Below are 19,810 nucleotides of genomic sequence, written 5' to 3' on the forward strand. Positions count from 1 at the left end.
TAAGGCACAGTCTGCATGCGTGATCATACTGAAGGTATCTTGGCCTGTGTGTCTGCTGGCCTTCACTAGCCTTATATATATGCTCAATGAGGGAGGCTGGAAGGTCACGTAATGGCTGTGGTGGTGTGAGCTGTATTTAGGAAAATTAATTTGTTTCTACTTCTTGGCTGTTGGAATGGCACCAGTGTATTTTTGTATAAAGGGTATTTTTAATAATGCTAATTACTCTGAAGATGCTCCAGAGTCTACAGACTACATTCTTCTGCTGGCAGAGTGAATGTAAAGTATTTTTAATTTCTTTTTCTGAACTTCAGTTTGGTCCTTTTGAAGGACTCAGGAAAAATTCTGATGTGTTTATGCTGGTTTTTCATTTCCTTTTTTAAAAAAAATTTGAGCAGTAGCTAATGACATATCAACTAACAAAAGATGATGCAAAGCAGTGTGAATACATTTGGGGGATTACTGTTCAACATCTTAAGGATATCAGCTGGAAACTCAGCTTAAATAGCAAGGGGACTGTTGTAGTTCAGAGCAATAAAGACTTCTGCGATAGATAAGGGGGTTTTTGAACGGTATGTCAGCACGTGCCGAAACTGCAGGGCCCATAGTGGGGAGCAGGCGCTTGTTCCATCCTGGTGATGCTCTGGCAAGGCTTCTGGAACAAAACCTGCACCTGTGCCAAAGACAGACAGGCTTCTCGAAGTCTGAGCAAACAATTTGCCACTCTTTGTTTTGGAAAAACGGAAAGGGTGTACTCGCATTACCTTAAATCTTTCTACAGAAGTGTACTAAAACTCAAATAAGATCCTAGCTTTTATTCCTTTAAGAGAAATAACTCTTTAAATCCTGCTTTCATCCTGCTTTATGTTCTGTTTCTAACAGTACAAGGTTGAATATTGGTAAAGATTAAAAAAAACAACTTCATTGATGTGATTAAATGTTTTTAAAATAATTTTTATTGCATTGCAAAATAATAGCTTTTTGAACCTTGTTAATAGTGTCAATTATATAGCTGTGGTTTTTGAATAAAGCACATAACCTGAAATTGTAGTGGTATGTATGGGTGGTGGTAATTAGTGATAAGATTAACTTAAAAATTACAAATGGCGTATGATCTCTGAAGCAGTAAGCAATGGAAGTAAGTTAAGCAGGATTTGCATTCATCAAGAAAAAATGTTTATCATCAAATATTTAACCAATCTAAATTTTTGTCATTATTTATTACAGAAACCTTTTTTCAATATTAAAAGAAACAATTGTGATGCTTCCCCTGTCTTTCAAAACAAATTGTGTATATTACCTTAGCGAGAGAAATCTTCCAAATTTCATGGTCCATAATGGTGTTTAATTTGTACTTGAGTGAAGAATTTGGGGATAATTTACGCATCCAAGTAAATTCCATGAAGAATGTAACGTTTATGAATCTGAAATTGAATGCATGAAAGGAACCTGCATTAAAATATCATTAAATGATCTCTCTTGCAAGCAGAACACTGGAGAAGGGAAAGTGTGGAAAGCTTTTGGCTGCTTTCTTCTGCAAAGGCAGGTGGTGTTCATGCTTTGATGTAGACTTTGGTCTCCCAGGCTGTAGATCTGGATTTTACAGAAACACAGTGTGGAGCAGCTGAAGGTTTAAAAGCACCTAGAACTGGAAATAATTTCTGCCTCTTGTCAAGCTGAGTGATTCAGTTGTGGTCAAAAATACTCATTTGTGTTATATTTCCTAGATCCTCTGTCAATGGGGCCTCAAAAAGCTCTGGAAACCATTGGTGCAAATTTACAGAAGCAGTATGAAAACTGGCAGCCAAGAGTAAGTATTTCTTGGGCTGCCCTCTGCAGCTATAGATACGATACTTCTTTGTGATAACATTCAATGTAGACTGAAAACTAAGATACGCGTCTGTTATGTGGCATCGTGGTCATGTGTGGCATTTATTGGTTTCTTCATCCATCAGTGTGAATAAATTCTTGCAAGTTGTGAAACTTAATAGCTTTCTAGCAGATGCCCCTCTGGGCTAGCAATTTCTTTGATCACGTCTGGGGTATTTGCTTAAAGTACTAAGTCCCTACATTGTTGTGGTGTTTTAGTTTTTTTTAAATTTAGGTTCCTCTGACTGAGATGTTCTGAAGCGTTTCATTCAGGTTTATAGTTTCTTCGGTTATAAGAATGTGTTTGGCCTCACCTAGTTCAAAACTCTGTTCCAGCACTCATCACTACTGATTTTATCATTTGGAAAAATTGAATGTTGTACAGCTAGAAGCTGAAGAATGCTTTTGGGTTTGTTGTAAAACATCATTTCAGAGCATTGGTAACTACTAACTCTAAATTATAATGTGTGTATATGTTTTTGAAGATGAATGTTTTGGGTAATAGTAATGCAAAGCAGGAGTTCAGGAAGCATGCAAGCAACTGAGTATTTCCTGTTTTGTAACATCTCATGCTTTCACATTGGGGAAGTGTTTTGCTTCTGGCTATTTCAATGTCCATAGTTTCATGTGTCTCAGTAAATAAACTACAGAAAGATCTAAAGAATGAAATTTGAAGTCTGTGGCATTTTCCAAATAGAAAAACTGAACTGTAGAATCATCTTCACTGTTAATGTTCCCCAGTATGTTCCTGTCCTTACCTGTATGCTGTAGGCAGTTTGGGTCAAAATATTCCTCTTCAAAGTACCTGGACTATTGACTACTAAATCATAAATCTATCATTAAAAGTAAATAATGTGTAACCCTAACAGAAACTGCAACTTCACTGAATGAACCTACTTGTAGACTTGCTTTAATTTTTTTTCCCTATGATGTGGCATGCATACCGACCTGGCCTTAATTTTTTACAGAGACATTGTCTCTTCCTTTTAGATTGTCTTCAGTAATAATAATTATGTCAGTAATAATAACAATAATGTTGGTACCAGGACTACATTTGCTGTTTCTAGCATTGCTCGCTATCTTACTTAACATGTAAAAAATCTATGAAATGTCACTGTAATGCCTGTTAGTATGTAGTTTGAAAGTCTATAGTTATGGTTAAGTCTGCAGTTTGGAAAGTTACTGGTGCTTTCCTGTCCTCTGTGCTGGATGACTGGTTGGGAAGGCTTTTGTGTTGGCAGTGCCCTGAAGTATTTTTAATCAGCCCTTATATTTAAACTGTGATGGGTTACATTCATTTACTTGTTTCTTTATAATTTATGAAATCTGTAGATTGCCACTGCTGATGTTTTGTTTGGGTCTGGAACCTAGAAGCTCTGAATGTCCCTGTTTGTACAGGGAGATAGAGAACTTGTGGTTCTTGTTCTTCCCCACCCCCCCAAAGTCTTCCATTCCTTCTTGAAGGGCTAATATATTCAGGTAAAGGTCAAGTGGCTTTGAGATTATCTTTGCAGAAGTAAATATAAACTTTTCTTTTGCCAGACACTGCTGTGAATATTTTTCACCCAAAAAAGGGTTGTTGGCGTATTTATTTTTAAAGGCTGCTGCTGAAGTAGTTTGTTGCATGTGTTCCAAGTCCCTCCTCTACTTTCTAATGCAAACTAGATGGAAATAATATTGTATTCAGAGCAATTTGAATGTAAATGCAGTTTGTACTGCTTCTTTACCTCTTGCCTTTGCGTGATACTTCCCTGCTGCCTTACTCAGGGTTGACTGACTAGAACTGAGTTTGTCTTTCAGTGAAAGCTGAAGGTATTACCTGAAGGAGGCTTACTGGTTTTTAGTGGTGAAATGTCCACGTTACTGAATCTGTGGATAATTGTCTGTGGGTCTGCTTTTTCCTGAGGTGTTTTGTAAGTATATTTATATAAGAAGGACTTGTCTTGAAGCATATATGGGATATGTTTAAGACAAGAGAATTTAGTTTTGCATTTTACCTCTTGGTACATTGACAATTTTTAAAATCCTTCTCTAGCAGCCTGAGAATTTGGCTGAAAATTCAAATAGTGTCTGAAATCAAAGAGGGGAGTAAAACATCTTGACGCAAAGGTGAAAACAAACCTTTTTCTCCACTCTTTAGTAACATAGTCCATATTACTGAGGAATGAGAGACCGGCATCTAGAAGCAGCAGGTACCCTGTGTGGGCTGACCTCACGCTGCCTTGTAGAGTTTGCACAAAACATGAGGCAATTACTGAGCTCAGATGTTTGTGTGCAAGGTGCCTGGTTCTTAGCAGTAAATCACAGCCCTTTGAAACATTGCAAAGCTAAACACGTACCGTTTTATTGCACTCGACAGGGCTCTTGAGTTTTCTGCAGTCATAAAGAGAAGTTGATGTGCCATCTGCAATAAAACAATAGGAACATTATTGAATTTCCTAGACCTTTCATATAAATACTAATACATCTAGTTTTGTCTATTTCTCAATGTTTTGGAATGGTTGAAGAATTGATGGAAGGAAGACAATATGGGGAAAACTAGGCAGTCTGAAAAAAAGACCAAATCATTAAAATCTTCTGAAATAGCCAATATTACCAGGCTGTCAGAGTGGGTCCTTACGCTGGGAAATGGCTGTCATCAACTCTTTGTTGTGAACACACAAACAATACTAACTGTGGGTAAATAGATTGTGTCAGTAATAAAAGCTGTGTGGAAAGTCCTATGACATCACTACCAGTGCAGTCCTTGTCTGAATGGTAGGATGTTGTTCAAATACTTTCCCTTTCTTTTAAATACAAATAGCTTAGATGAAAAAGCTTTACAAGGAGGAAGCATGAAAATTCTTTGTTTCTGGAAGCTCCCTGGCTGCACAGCTGATGCATATTTCCTTCCAGGTCTTATTGAGCCCCTTTCTAAATAATTTATCAGCTTGCCATTGCTTGAAGTATTTGTTCTGATTAAATTTAAGACTTTGCTTTATTGTTTTGTAGCTACATAAATTTGTGTGCTGCAGGAGTAAAAAGCGCTTCAGCTGTTGTTTTATCTGCAAAATACTGCAGTTAAACAATATTCAGTCATTTCATTGCAATTCTCAAATGAAAATTTTAATGAGGAAGAGAGTTGGAGATGACAAAGCTGTAGGTTTTGTCTTTCTAAAGAATTTTCTGAGCAAGACTTCTCACAAGTCGGTGCAAAGATAGTTAAGGTGCTGCTGAAAAAGTGGAAAGAAAACAAAGAGCTCTTCTCTACTATTGAAGCTCATGAGTTTTGAGCTTCGTGGGGCGTGGAAGGGGTTAAACCTGAGGGTAATCTGGAAAGCAGGCTCAATTACAGGGGATAAGAGGGGTTGCTTAAGCAGCTGAGAATGAAAGGAGGAAAAGGTAGTGAACTTAAGAGCACAGGACCCCACAATGCCTGATCAGGGGGAAAAACCTTCCTCGGGACTGTGCTTCTGGCTTTGGGACCTGCAGGCTGGAGGGTTGGAGGGTGGCTGGTGGAGCTGAGCAGGCTTGGGGCATGCTGGTTACAGGGTCTGGGCTAAAGAGTTTGGCAGGCAGTGTCAGGAGAACACGGTGGAAAAGGAGAACCTTTAGCAGGGACAGCACGTTGTATCATCACTTCAATTGCCTGGCATAAAATACCTTACATTTTTATTGGAGATACTTTGCATGCTGTGTATTTAAAACATTTAGATAAGAAATTGATCACATTGATATGGCATTTCTCTGCTTCTGATCCTCATTGATTACCCTTTATATTATATGGATATACTGCCTGTGTTGTAGCGACCAGAGAGAGAACTGGTTTGCTTGTGCTGGCAGTAAGTAGCAAATATTGTTTGTATGCAAATTTGGTTTTCTTGGCAGCATTGCATGTCATGCCATTCACAAGGCAGAACTTTCCTTAGTTTAAAAGTCAACAGACTTTGTTTGAAAATAGGAATAACAGATTGCAAATTCCGAGTGCTGCTGCAGTGAGATGGTTTATGGAGATGCAGTAGCTACTGGGGATTTTTACGACACGTTACTGTTACTTAAGTCCCAGTTTATATCCATTTATCAGCAGAGCCTGGGACTTGGGTTCTTTGCTGTAATGTTGTGCAGAGCTGGAGCAGAGGATGAAGGTGTTGTCCAGCTTTCTACTACTCCTCTGCACAGCACACTGCTCCTTTTCTTGTGGGCTGGTTTGAGAGAGCGTGCTTTTCTGCATCCTCTTGGCTGGAATTCTCTGAACTGAGCTATGGTACTTCTATATAAAAAGCACCAGTTACCCTGTATAAAATGGTCATTGTGTGCGGTATTGTACAGAGCGCTACGAGATGCGGCTGGTCTGTGCTTGCTGGCTTTGTTCTTAGAAGGGTACCAGACTTTTTCTCCCCCCCTGCTTTCTTGTAATGGACGTGTCATTATTTGGCTTCTAGCCTTAATAAAGTTTCCTTCGTTTCCATTCCTGTGTATGCCTTTGAGAATGGAACTGTGTAGCCGAAGGCAGAAGTGTAGGTTGAATGATGCAGTTTACATAATTCAGGATCTGGTATGAAGTAGTCTGGAGCATATGCTTATTAAATTTGCATGAAATTATAGATTATTTTTTTTCTTTTTGTTAGCTATGGCTTTTGACCAGTTTCTTTCTTTAACTGTAATCTGACCAGAAAATTCACAGGACTTATTCTTCCTTTATTTCATCTCTCTCAATAATTTTGATTTCTACTTGTTTTCTGTTGTGATTTCTACTAATCCAACTGAATCCCAATGGTACTGTTCTTTATTCTCTGACAGAAACTTTCCCAGTCCTGCCGATAGAAGGTCAAAGCCTGCTGTTCATAACTCTTCCTGAGTAGAGGTGAGGTTAAGAAGGTGTCTCAGACACTTGCATTTCTCCATTGCTCATGAAGTGCATTCTTAACACTGGAGGAGCAGGACCTTGTCTCAGTGAAAATGAATGTTTTCAATTTTTTAAAGTCTTCCTTTTCTTGAGAGTCTGTGCTATGTGGTGGTCTTTGCACAGCTAGCTGTGAGACCACCGGCAAACAGATGTTTGTGACTCTCTTGGGTGTGTTTGGTAAGATTCCTTTTTTCCTCTCTTTTTTTCCCCCTACTTCTTCCCCAGCTGTGCAGACCACCCCAGCCCCAGTGTTTTGTTTGGGGTTTTTATTATTATTATTATTATTATTATTTGTTCTGGTTTTTTTTTTGTTCGTTTGTTTTGATTTTACTCTTGCAAGACTCAGAAGCCCTAGTCATGGGAGGGTTTGGTTCAGCCAGGTGCTGTACAGATGAAATGAAAACCACTGCTGCACAGCTTGCAGTCTGAAATAAGACTGATGCAAACAAATGGGAGAGTACAAAGAGACAGTAAAACAGTAGCAGTCAGTGTGATAAGAGTCTTTGCATAGCAGAAGCCTGGCTCTAAATGTGCTGGTAGATGTTTCAGTGTGGTACAATATAGAAATAGGAAGTGAGTGGTTATAGGGGAGTTTTGGAAGTGCCATCACCAGGTGGAAGAGCATATACGGAGAGAAATAGATGTGGAGCAATCCAGAGTATAGGGCTGTAGGTAAAATTTGGGTTGCATGTGAGATTACTGAAAGAAATAAGGTTTGGAAGGTGAAAAGAGGAGGAGCAGTAAATGAGCTGGAGGCGAGGATATCTAGAAAGTGATTACAAACAGCATGTTCTTTAAACTGAAGCAGTATGTAATTAGGATGTTCATGAGATCTGCCAAAGAACCTTGACAGCCTTGCTACCAAGCAAAGCCAAGGACTGGAGTGGAACTTTTATTCTTTTAAGCTGGACTGTTATGGAAAATAAAGCTGTAGTTATGGGGCACGGGAGTTAAGGATCATGGATGGGTTAGAAGAAAGTTCACTGCTATATTTAAGGTGGACTGTAGTTGGATGTCTTATTTTGATGTGTGTGGAGGTTTCAGGGGAAGGGGAAGAGCTCTGGAGCCCCTTGTCACAATTTGAATATTTGTTGTCCATCAATTTGTTGCAGTGGCACAATGCTCGTGTCAGCTCCTTGAAAGGAGCCAGCTTACCAGGTGGGTGCTGGGCCCTGGTCTTCAGCAGATTCGGAGATGAGCCAGTGAAAGTGCAGAGGTGCAAAGTGTTCTGAGCCGTTCCGAGATGCTACAATACCGTTCTAGTGGAGACTTGCTTTTGTACAGAGACCTTTACTTCAAGTTGAAGGTCAACTCTTCTGTGGAATTTGGGATTTGTTTACATCCTCTGATAAGTAACTTAATGGAGTGTGAGAGGTTTGTGCCTCTGTCAGATTTAACCACAGCAAGGTCTGTAATTTGTCATCTGAGCATTGCCTGTTTCCCCCACTCCCCCTCCTGTCGTTTCAGGCCAGTAGCTCCAGGGCCTCTGTACTCCAGGCCCCTCCCAGTAACTGACACCAGCAAAGCCAGAGAGCTTTAGATGTTACATCCCAAATAATTTTTTCCCCCTTACTCCGACTTGCCTAAATAAAACAAAGTCAATTACAGTATAGATTTTTCTAATTCAAGTGCTACATTGTTATCTCCCTTTTTCTTCTCTCCGCTTCCTCCTTTTTTGCTAAGGCAGTTATCTTCACTATTTTGATTGTCTGATGGAATTAGTTGTGTTTCATTAACTTGAATGGACATCCCTGGAGCGAAGGAGAACTATGAGCTATGAGAGGGGGCATGAAAATCCCAGATAGGGGAAGAACTGGAGAAATCTAGGGGGCAAGATTAAATAAACTTTTTGAAAGCTTTTGGGAAGGGCTGGGAAAGCTTGAAAGCAAATACCTATATTTGAAAATGCCTGTGTGTAGCACCCCTAGTCACTGAGGATGGTGTGTTAATGATGGTGTGGATGCTGTCACACAGCAATTTTGCTTCTGTTCCTTATGCAGTTTTCTTTTTGTTGTTCCATGACTTACATTAGTGTCACTTATTAAGAGACAGGCAGTAACATATTTGAACTCATTAGTCTGGCAGACCTAGGCATGTTTTAGGTCTTTCCAGCCCATTAAATTTATGTGGTTGTACCCATTTTTTCACTCAGATCAAAGAGGTGACGTAGTCAAGGAGGAGCGACTGCAGCAGTCTTGTATTGAAGTGGGCCTAAGGGAACCGAGAAACTTGGTACTAATCCCAGATCAGCATGCCTGTGACATTAATAGAAATGTTAGTTGAACTGTGGCTATGTATTATATTTTCTCCCCAGTTGCTGGTGCCAGGTTGAGACTTCCAGCAGCATGTGTCCGATTGTGCTAAACTGTACAGATTTTTAAATAAAAGGGTTTTCCTATTTTGTTCTAATCCAGTATCATATCTTGTGTGATGCCTCTTGCAGCTTGCGTTCATCAGTGAGTGATGGTCTCTGAGGAGACATCTCATACAATACGGATAGATTATATTTTTTGTGGCAAGCCTTCAAGGAAACAGTGATGCTTTTCCGATCAAACAAGGCTGCTCCTTTCTCTCATCTAGTCTGCTTTCCAACAGTTTTCTCTTAATTTCAAAGGAAGTACAGCCAAGATACTTGAAACAGATAATTTAAAGCCTCTATCTTTTTGTGCATGTTTTCTGTTGTTGTTGCTGTTGTTTCCCTCATTAGATATCTCTGGGCTTTGATACAGTTTCTGAGGTTTCATTCCTTGCATTGCTTCTTTCTGCCTAATTAATTGGTAAGTTGCCTGCTGCACATCAAAGGCTGAGCATTTCCTAAAGAGTAACTAGTTAAGCATGAAAACTAATTGAACACATGACCTAATTATTGGTCTCTCTGTGACTCATACTTTTCCTTTATTTCTGTAGGGTTTTTCTTCTAAAATAACAGCAAATACTAATTGCTCCTGCAAAAGAAATACTGTAGAATTTCTTTTGTAGATGCAGAAAGGGGAAATGTAATGTAGAAAGGGGAAAATTAAAATGGTAAAACTTCCACTTGGTCCCCTTACTCTGCAGATGTAGGAATATATAAAGAAAAAAATGAAGAAGTAAAAAAAACCCAAAACAACAATACACAAACCACAGAACATTGTGACCTTATTTAACGAAACCAGGTTTTCCTAAGAGGACTATGTTTTTTATTTCCCAACAGCCTTCTGAATTTGGCAGCTATTTCAGGCTCTGCAAAATTTTGCTGCATCAATCCTTTGCTGTCTTGTAAAGATCGACTGTCTTCAGCATAAACCAGCATTTTTTTCCAGAAACAAGCAAACAAACAAAAAAAAAAGTGACAGAAGAGGGGTTAACAGGTATAATTTCCAAAACCAGTTATTCACATTCTCATACTTTGTGAAAATGTATTGTGGTACCATTCTGAGTTTGACTGTTAGCCTTGTGCTGTTTTTGCAAAATATCTCTCTGGAAGAACTGGTTGTTTAGCCAGAAAAGCACAGATTTTAAGTATAGTAAATGATGAAAGCCACTTTTCTTTGGTCTTGTGAATACAGAGAAAATTAGGGCAAATGAAGCAGTATGTGACTTGCAGTTTTCCTTTTGGTAGTTCTCCAAGAGGTGGTCAGCAACCCAGCCACCCCACTCACCCACAGCGTAGCTTGGCAGGGCAGAGCACAAGACCAGGGTCTCTGTTTAAACCATCAAGAAAGATGCATTACATTGAAGCTGCTCTATTTTGTGCTGAAAAATCTGAACTGGGCCACCTATTTTCTTCCACTGTTGGGGCCCTAAGCATCGGGAGGGAGTCATGATGAATGACTGTGGGGATTTTAGCATCTAAAACCACTGCATAGGTTCCCTGGAGTTTTGTAGCCTGAATTGTAGCAGTGTATCTGTAGGCGCTGCTGCTGTGACTGCCTTCACATGGGAGTAGCTGTACCACCTGTACATAAAAAAAATCTCCTATAGCAATGATAACTAAAGCACCTGGGAATTATCTGTACAAGTGGGAAGCTCTCTACTGCAATTCTGGGGCTCAGCCTAGGTAGAATGCATGTGTTATTTCTTCTGATAGTGAGAAAAAAAATCTGATAATTCTTTAATACACTACTAAAATAAAGTGGAAACTGTGAAATTGCAGCAGTAATGTACGTAATTTCTCTGAGATTCTTAGGGAAAAATGAGGCACAAAAAAGGAGAAATAGTTACAGGCATGAACTGATATGAAGAAGCACAATCAGAGGCTGTTAAAGACAGGGAAGCAGCATTTTAAGCTGTTTTGTGAGCTGAACTGTTCATGCATTGCAGATCAGCAGTGATCTGGCATTCTGGAACTAAGTCAACAAACTTGCAAAATCAGTTTAGTGGGAAAATCCTCTGGGTCTTGCCATCTTGCCGAAATCAGCCTTGAACACTGCAGGCAGGAGTGACCTTGAATGAAGGAGATGGGGCAAAGGGGAAGCTATTGCCAAAGTCTGGAGAGATAAGTTTGAACCGTAATGAAAAGGACATTTAACTTGTAAGTAAACAAAATTTCTTCCCGTTTTATTAAAGTGATGCAGTAATGTGTTAGTGCATCTCTCCGAAAAGTGTCAGTCTTCAAAATCACTGAACTGCTGCTGGGTAATTGGGAAGCTGACCTGCATCGCTGCAGGGCTGAGGCTCCAGAACACCCCACTGCTATTTCTGACATTTTAAAGAGCTCCCCTTGAAAATGCGAAGGTGAACCTGGTAAAATCTCCCAGTGCACATTCCCTAAGGCCTGCTTGGGAAGGAAGCTGCCAAGGGCATAAGGCTACCAAGAACCAGATTCTTGCTTTACCAATTGCCTTCCCCTCCCTGACACACTTTCTCAGTTGCAGAAGCAATGGGCCCCCCTTGATAAGGTGGAACGTCCTGAGAATGCCTCTGAAGTGCTTTTTCTTTGCATTATCACCCAGCATCTGAACGCCTATTAGTTTTGAAATTCTCTATTTGGTTGCAATCGTTCAATGACCATGCTTTCTCATGCTTTGCTTTCCATAGTCTTCAGACAATAAGGTCCATTCACATTTCATACTTCCTCTCTGTTTTGTTTTTTATTTAGTCATCAAAATGAGGCCAGAATTGGCAGACAAGCAAGATTTATGTATTCTAGGGTATTTTCATATGGCCATTGTACTCTTAATGTCAGTTTGTCCTAAGATGTGAAGAAAGACCTGATATTGGAAAGGCTTCTTCAAAGAGGTAAGCAGCTCTGCCTTCTCAAATCTGATTAACGTTTTTCTGTAATTACCACCCAGCCTCTGTGTGACCTATTTAGAAATACCTTGTCTTTGTGTTCACGGAGGGTAGTGGATCAGTGACCGTTAGAGACAGGGAGGGGCCTTCTGCAGACCCATTTGCTTGGACCCTGGTGTTCTCTATCTAGTAAATACCACCAGGTATCCCCTGGGCAAAGGTTCAGTCTTTGCAGACTTGGACATGCAAATGATACTGTATCAGGCAACTGAAGCTTCTTTTTGAATAGACATCAGAGTTTTGTGCAAAACTTAATAGCATTAACAAAGAAAACTATTTACATTTTTGTTTAGATCTCTGCTCATCTCTAAGGCAGAATGAGAAAAGCCTGAAATACTTCAGTTTTAACTCTTTCCACATGGATCTTAATAAAGCATAACCTTCTGGTTTTCTTTCTCCTGACTCATTAAGCTGTTAATCTGAATATCACTTCATGAAACAGTGACTGCACTCAGAGGAAAACTTGAAATTACTAAATAATTATTTAGTATTGATAAGGTTAGCTTCTGGTCCTAGGCATAGTAGTTCCTCCTGTTGAGTATGATGCACTTTGACCAGAACAGAAAGACAACCAGTTTGAGGATTCATTTACACACAGGATTGTGATCTGGCAACCTGAACTGAGTTTCCAGTAATATCTAGGTTTATATTTAAGAGACAAGAAGGTGCAGAGTCTGGAACTTTAAAGAGCTCTTAAAATAGAGGTTATAAAGAAGGAATAGTACTAAAATGACACTGTTGCTTAGGAGTTACGTTATTTGACTAAGTAGGTTTTAAAGATGTGTCCTGGTGTGGACTTAAAATCCTGTTACAGCGTTTTGTGGTGTGACCCATCAAAGCCATCAGACTGTCATCAGACTGAGGATAGAGAGCCAGCATGTGAGAAGCAGATTTAAGTCCTTTTAAAATTCCTTTGTCTAAAACCAAACAGTTATTTACGTAGCCATCTCAGAACTTTTATTTTATTTGAACAGATAGGGAGGGATTCTTATCATACAGAGTAGGCTGGTGGGTGGAATTTCTTTAAATCTTGCAGTGAACTTCTAGTATGTAGTAGCTTGCAATTGCTGAAAACCACACCTGTCTCCTGAATCTGTTGTAGCAGATATTCAAGGTTAGTAGTCTTGATTTTTGTCTTCCCTGTCGACATCAGTTCTCATGAACAGACTGCTCAAAGGTATTTTTTTGGAAGTATTATTCAATACTGAATCCACACAATGAGGATTAGGTACTTCAGAATTCATTTCACATTGGACTTAAAAGCAAGGTCAAAGACTCTGCAGAGGAAAGGTAAAGTCACTACACTGCTGACTACAGTGAAGCAAATAAATGTTCCACCCTTATAGCTTAGCTCTAGTAATGCATTTTGTCCTAGACATCCAGCAAATTAAGCTGTTTAAGTCTTGGGCTGTTTGTGAATATATTGGCATCTAGGAGACTGAGATGGATTTTTAAAATGCAACCAAGTATCTACAGAGCACTTGCTTAAGACTTGCAAGAGTCTTCCTTGTGGCTCAGTTTAGCATTTAAACTTAAGTATCTGTAAGTTATAGTACGCCTCCACTGTATTTAATACTTTTCAGGTTGCAATAACTAGTAAATTTATTGGAAACATTTTTTCATGGCCTGCATTAACCAGGTTAAGCTGTTGGTGTGTAACTTGTGTAACCAGCATACTCCCTTGTACTTAAATAGGCAGGTTTTTATTATCTTTGATTAATCCTCATGAATTTACATGAGGGTAATTTCATGTGCCCACAACCTAAAATTAAAACACCTAAAAGGTGTTGTGATTTTTTTTTAAAAAAAAAAAAATAAATAGCCTGGAGTCTGTGGATATGGTTCAGAATAATTTGTATTTGCATGCATGTGTCTAACCCAAGAGTTATTGTGGTCATATCAGCTTGGGCTTACAGGCAATTGAATTTACAATTGATTGGTAGTAGGTATAAATTGAAATCACTTCTTACATTGCTGAATTGATCTCTGAAGTTATCTCATAACATGCTCTTGCAGCTGTTTACTTCTCTGCTACCCATGTTTTGCAGCCTGACCTAGTGCAGCAAAATCCTGCTCTGACACTCACATTTGCAAGCGTAAGGAAATGAACAGCAAAGTTGCATCAGTGCAAATGTTGAGAAATTCAGAAAATGCTCTGAGACTGCAGGCGTCCTGCCAGGTTCTGTGCTAAACAGTTTACCAGGTACTTGAGGACAAACTTGTCATACCACTAGCCTTTCCAGGCTCGACAGCAAACTGGGAGTGACTACAAGGTCATGTTCTGCCTGTAAAGGTTTTCTGTCTTACTCAGATTTTGCTGCTGTTTTCTTTGTTTGGGGTGAATGTGGAAAACAGCTGCACAAGTTCGAGTCCATTGCTTTTGGATAAAATGTCAGATACACTTTGTAGAAAAGGAACCAGATTTATTACAAGATGTACTTTTTATTGAATGTAGTAAGGGTTATTTTAAACAAACAGTTGTAATGGGGTAGTGCAGAACATATTGCTACATGAATTCCAAAGATTGAATGTATTTTTGACTGATTTCCTGAGGAAGCCAGGCTTTTAAAATAAAACCATGCACTGCGTGGTTGCATCTTGCACCCACTGTATGTTCCAGCAACATTAACACACCACATGCCATTTTTAAAACTCTTGAGAATTGGGAATTTAAATTTGTCCTAAACATTTTGTGAAAATAGCTGGATGGAGGTAGGGGACAGACTGTGTGTTGTTACTCTCCTGGTCAGGTAAGGAACAGGCTGCAGCCTGAGCAGCATAGCTCTTACCGGACTATAACAGCTACATGTTGGGGAGGGGAGGAGAGAAACCTCCATTAACACCCAACCCTTCAGAAAGAGATTGCATCCAGTAAAGTGACAGAAAATCCAAAACTGAGCAGAAGTTGGGAAAACTTTGGCTTGGTTCTGCTGCTTGTGAAAGAATTCTCTTCCATGTAAATTGTTCATTTGTTGTGAAATTGTGCAAAAATAGAAGTGTTCTTGTACAGTTCTAAGTTTGTCTATCCTTTGTGTTTCCAAAGCCAGCGTAAATTCAGGATCTTAAATCTTGCTTTGATGTAAGAAAAAAGATGTGGTTTAGTAAGTATTAAAATTAAATCACAGTAAATCACAGGACAGAGGTATTAGTAATGGTTTTGAATAAACCAAAGAACAACATACTGTTGTTTTGAATGAAATATGTAGTTTTTCACTAAAACCACTTCAACATCAGAAGGCTTGGAAGGAGGCCAACTTAATGTCATATATAGAAAAGGAAGAAAAGCGTGGGTGTAACAACATCGGGGAAAGTCCATAGTAATTAAGTTAATTGAAAAGACATTAGTGGGTATAAAGCATCTAGTAGTGAAAATTATGAGGAACTTGAACTGTTAGTGTGTTTTGGAAGGAATGGCTTAGAGAAATTGCTTGAGATGTAGACCCTCAGAGGTCTTTGTGGATGCTTGGTCTCCGAGGAGAGGTTTGTACCTTAGATTAGTTCTAGCACCGTCCCTGCCAAGACTGTAGCAACTGAGCAAAGGTAAGTAATGAAGCAGTGATTAAAAGATCTCTGTGTGGGTGACTGGACTGGACCAACTGGGCTGTACTGGAGAACAGGAGCAGTGGAGCTGTGTTGGTTCTGATCCAGGCCCCTGGCTGGTTCCCTGGCCAACTGCAGATGTGTGAAAACATGGCACACGGAGAACCTGAGGGTGTATCTTACGCTCTTGACGGCTTTCTGAGCTGGAGGTGGAGGCTTGGTACTTACTGTCCTGTTCTTCCAGGAGTTTGTGAATGCTGAAAAGTTCAAAATGATTTAAAGAAGTGATCGAACGGTGCTGTCCTGTGGCAAGGACACCATTGTCTCTACGACATTTAGTTAAACTGTGTGCCACTGTTCTTTTGCTCTAAATGTGTCAGTGGGAATTTTAATTTTAGTTTACCTAGTTCTAGTGTTGGAAGAGATAATAGCTAGCCATGAGGCAATGAATAAAATGTAATTGGTTCTCATTTTACAGCCCACTGTTATATACAGCTTCTGTATCATTTCTCCTGGCAGATGAGTCCTTGGCCATTTAATCGTTCCTCATCTAAAAGCCATTGCACACATAAAAAAACCCACCAGACCATCTTCAAGATACGGGTGTTTGCTGGGTCTCTGCAGTGGATTAGTGGTTTGGGGGCTGCTTTCTTGCTTTCCTAATGATTTTTAACTCTGTGCTTGCTTTTATGACTGCTGGTGGGCTGTCATTTATGCAGAGCAGCTCCTTACGCTCCCGAGATCTTGCTTCTGAGTGCTAGTATGTAGTTCAAGGCTAATTGTTCTCTGTGTAAAATTGGAATGGTGTTTCTTCTTGCACAACTTTTAAATCTCTTTATTGGTTATCCTTTTCCATACTGCTGCTGAGACACTCCCTAGCACAGGGCCCCCCTGCAGCCATTCTGAATAACCCTCTGTCATCAACAGACCGTTGTATTTCTGCTCACTCCCTTTTCAGTAGTATTTATTGATGTGTTGGGTGATAGGGCTACAAAACCGGTCCCCTTGTAACTTCATAGCGGCTTTCTTCCATGGACAAAATTAATGATTCTTCCCACACCTGCCTGTTTATAAGCAAGTCTTTATATACGGACTTACCTCCAGACCTCATGTTAAGATCTTGCTGAATGTCTTCTGGGAATCAAAATGAGTTTATATCAAAAAGGTAACTTTGACATCTCCATGCTCTTTGATTTCTTTAAAAAACTCTAGAAGTTAAGTGTTTGATTAAAAAAAAGAGTATGACGCCTCATTATAGATGCTAAATGGACTATTCTCCAAGGTGTTTATTTGTGTTTCTGTTTGTTTATTATTCTTCCTACCAATGTGCTCAGCACAAATGTCAGACTACTCTGGATTTCCTCGGATTCATTTAAAAAAATTGTCGTGCTTACCGCTTTCACATTTCCTAATAACCAGGCAGTTTTAAACTGAGGTTACCCTCCACAGTGAAAGTACAGTAATTTAATACTTCAGTCAATTTAGTTTACACTTTTTGTTCCATAACTCCTGGGGATGCAGTAGGGATGTGGAAGGTCTGGTGATCTCATTGCTTGTAACTGACTGTGGTGGATGATGGCCGTGGCGGCTCTGTAGCTGCGAGCTGTCTCTTCCAGCAAGTTAAACCTGCAGCATATGCTTTCCAGAGCTGTTGGAACCACTACTCATGCTGTGCATTAGGTTCCTCCACATGGTTCTGCTAGTCCCTGTGTATCTTGTAATTATTTTTTTTAATTCTCTGGAGCCCACCTTACAGATATAATTATTGGTAGCTGGAGTATAGATCTGAATGTTGTTTCATCGGAAGTGTTTTATGGCAGTCAGTCTTAAGTACTGCTTATGTTTTGTGATAGAATAACTTTCATTTGAAAACCTTCCTAAGGAGAAGAAAACTCTCGGGCTCGGAGAAACACCACTCACCCCTCAACCAAAAAAACTCCAGGGCACAGTGATGCCTTGCAGTCACAGCTAGTGTACAGTTTTTACTCTGTGTTTCTCAAACTTTGATTGCAGCAAACCAGAGCAAATCTTCAGCAGAGGCTTGGCTGTGCTTAAACATTTTTTATTTTAATCAATTTTTTCCAACTAGGTAGAGGAAATTAGAAGGGTCTTTAGGAAATGGTGAATCCAGTGTTTGCTAGATGTACAGTGTACTATTTCCTCATACAATTTAACTTAATTTTATAAATACAAAAATACTTTGTGGTCTGTATTCATCACACTTTTTTTAACTTGGTGCAAGATAATAGTGATGGATCATGGAGCCCTTGCACACACCTATACAGTTCTGTCATATTACTTGTGGTTTATCAGTTCTTCAGATAACTACCCAGATTCCGTGCGTATATGAGCTTGTCTGCATGTTCCGACTCATTTTGGAGCTTTAGGTTTTTTTCTTCTTTCTGCTCAACATCAAAAAGTTCCCTAACAAAAGACTGGAGGTGATTGCAAAGAATTTCTGAATATGCAGAGAAAAAATCTGATGTGACCTTTAGAGAAATGGAAACAAGGGTGAATTTTAGCATCCCGTCAAGAACAATAAAATTGAAGTTCCAGTCCTTATAAGGATGAAAAAGATGGCACAAGTCACTGCGCTTCCTTTATTCTGCACTAGAACATGATTTAAGCCTTTTGAGAAGCTTACTGAATTTTTTTGATGCTGTTTTTTATTTTCCTGCATGTCATTACAAGATGTTTTCATAGAATGCTTTAAAAATAAATAAATAAAATTATGGTAATACTATTCTTTTCTAATTTATCTAAGCTATTCCTATTGTATTTTCATTTGCTAATGTGCAAGTATAAATGCTGCTGTTCCCCTGCTGCTTCTTTATTAAGTGAAGATTTGTGTTTGAGGAATGCTTTAAAACAAAATGAAAGCTTATCTGTGGGGTGTATGCTTAAAACGGCCTGTCTTAATTTTTCTCTATTATGTGCAACAGCTATTTTAGTCTTCTCTTTTTCCTATACTTTTGGTCTTAATAATTAAAAAAAAATATATACTTGAAATCACTTAAGCCCAGATTTTCCAGAACTTTGTAGCCTCAATGAGTAGAGGTCCGAAAGAGAATTTGTTACTGTGTGAAACCAAATTAAATGCACATTTGATTCTTGGAGCTTGTTTTCCCAGGCTGTGTGGGAGATGATTGGGAACCACAGCAGGTCGTGATACTGGGGATCCAGTGCTGGCTGTAACCAGACTGGCCAGGTCCTGCTCCTCAGCTGCTGTCGTAAGGAGGGTGTGATTTAGGTGTACCTAGAACTTACTATCTCTGTCAGTGCCACTGTGGGTAATTTTTCTTTACACTAATCTGCTATATATTTATGCCATCCTTATGAAGAATTTTTTTTGTTTGAAGTCTTTTAATAAGCCCTCAGCAAGGCTGATGGTAACACAGTGTTCCCACCCCATCGCTGTAAAAATCCAGTGTCCTTACAAAGTCTGGCTCATGTTGCCTTTTTCTGAGGGTTTTGTTGAGCCTGTGTGCTATTCTCTACTACTAATGGGATAGTTACCGCTCTGCGATACTGCTGGCATAGTAAGTAAAGCCTGGAGCCACGCTCAGAGTTCAGAATTGCTTTTTCCTGTGCCATAATTCAGAGTCAGACTTTAACATGCTGGTTACTCAATTAAAAAGGACTTATTTCAGTTTTTCCTAACATAGCTATTTTATTCCACATTGTGAAAGTCACAGGATAAGAAAGCACAAGGGTTTTCATTGTGTAGTTTAACTGGCATATATCTCATTCAGTGCTGAGCATCCTGAAAAACACTGTAAACATGCATTGTTGCTCCGTAATTGATCATTATTATCTAATAAAAATATAGAAAAGAAAACAAACAAATGAAGATGTTTTGATTCTGTCAGGAGTTAAATTGTAACAATGATGATACGTTAAGGTAGTCCTCCTGGTGAATAGCTCTAAAATAGTAAAAAAGAAATGTTCCTCATCTCTCCACTTTGTGATGGAGACACAGCTTAGCAGAGTTCTTAGGCAAGGCTGAAAATCAAGCCAGAAGCACATGTGTGTAGGTGGGGTAGAGGTTTAAATTTCTCCCGTAATCTCCAGTGTTTTCTCCATAATTCATTTTCCTACACACACACATTCCTGGACCTTTTAATTTTCTGAATGGTTATATTACTCAAAATTTCTATTTAAATATGTTAAGCTAAATAAAGTAACTGTAACATCAGTCTTTGAATGGATTATGTTTTGCTTGGGCAGACTAGTGCTGTCATT

At 39.2% G+C, this 19,810-nt stretch overlaps 1 protein-coding gene across 4 annotated transcripts in view; it reads left to right on the forward strand.

The window, feature by feature from the left end:
* RPTOR (regulatory associated protein of MTOR complex 1) overlaps nucleotides 1-19,810 on the forward strand; it is a 159,100-nt gene that overhangs the window by 16,229 nt on the left and 123,061 nt on the right. For all 4 annotated transcript variants that reach the window (XM_037403769.1, XM_037403776.1, XM_037403782.1 and 1 more), the window contains exon 3: nucleotides 1,728-1,810. In XM_037403769.1, coding sequence (XP_037259666.1) covers nucleotides 1,728-1,810 — 83 coding nt within the window. The remainder of the gene's footprint in view (nucleotides 1-1,727; nucleotides 1,811-19,810) is intronic.

Source organism: Falco rusticolus, chromosome 1, assembly GCF_015220075.1.
Source record: "Falco rusticolus isolate bFalRus1 chromosome 1, bFalRus1.pri, whole genome shotgun sequence".
NCBI lineage: Eukaryota > Metazoa > Chordata > Aves > Falconiformes > Falconidae > Falco > Falco rusticolus.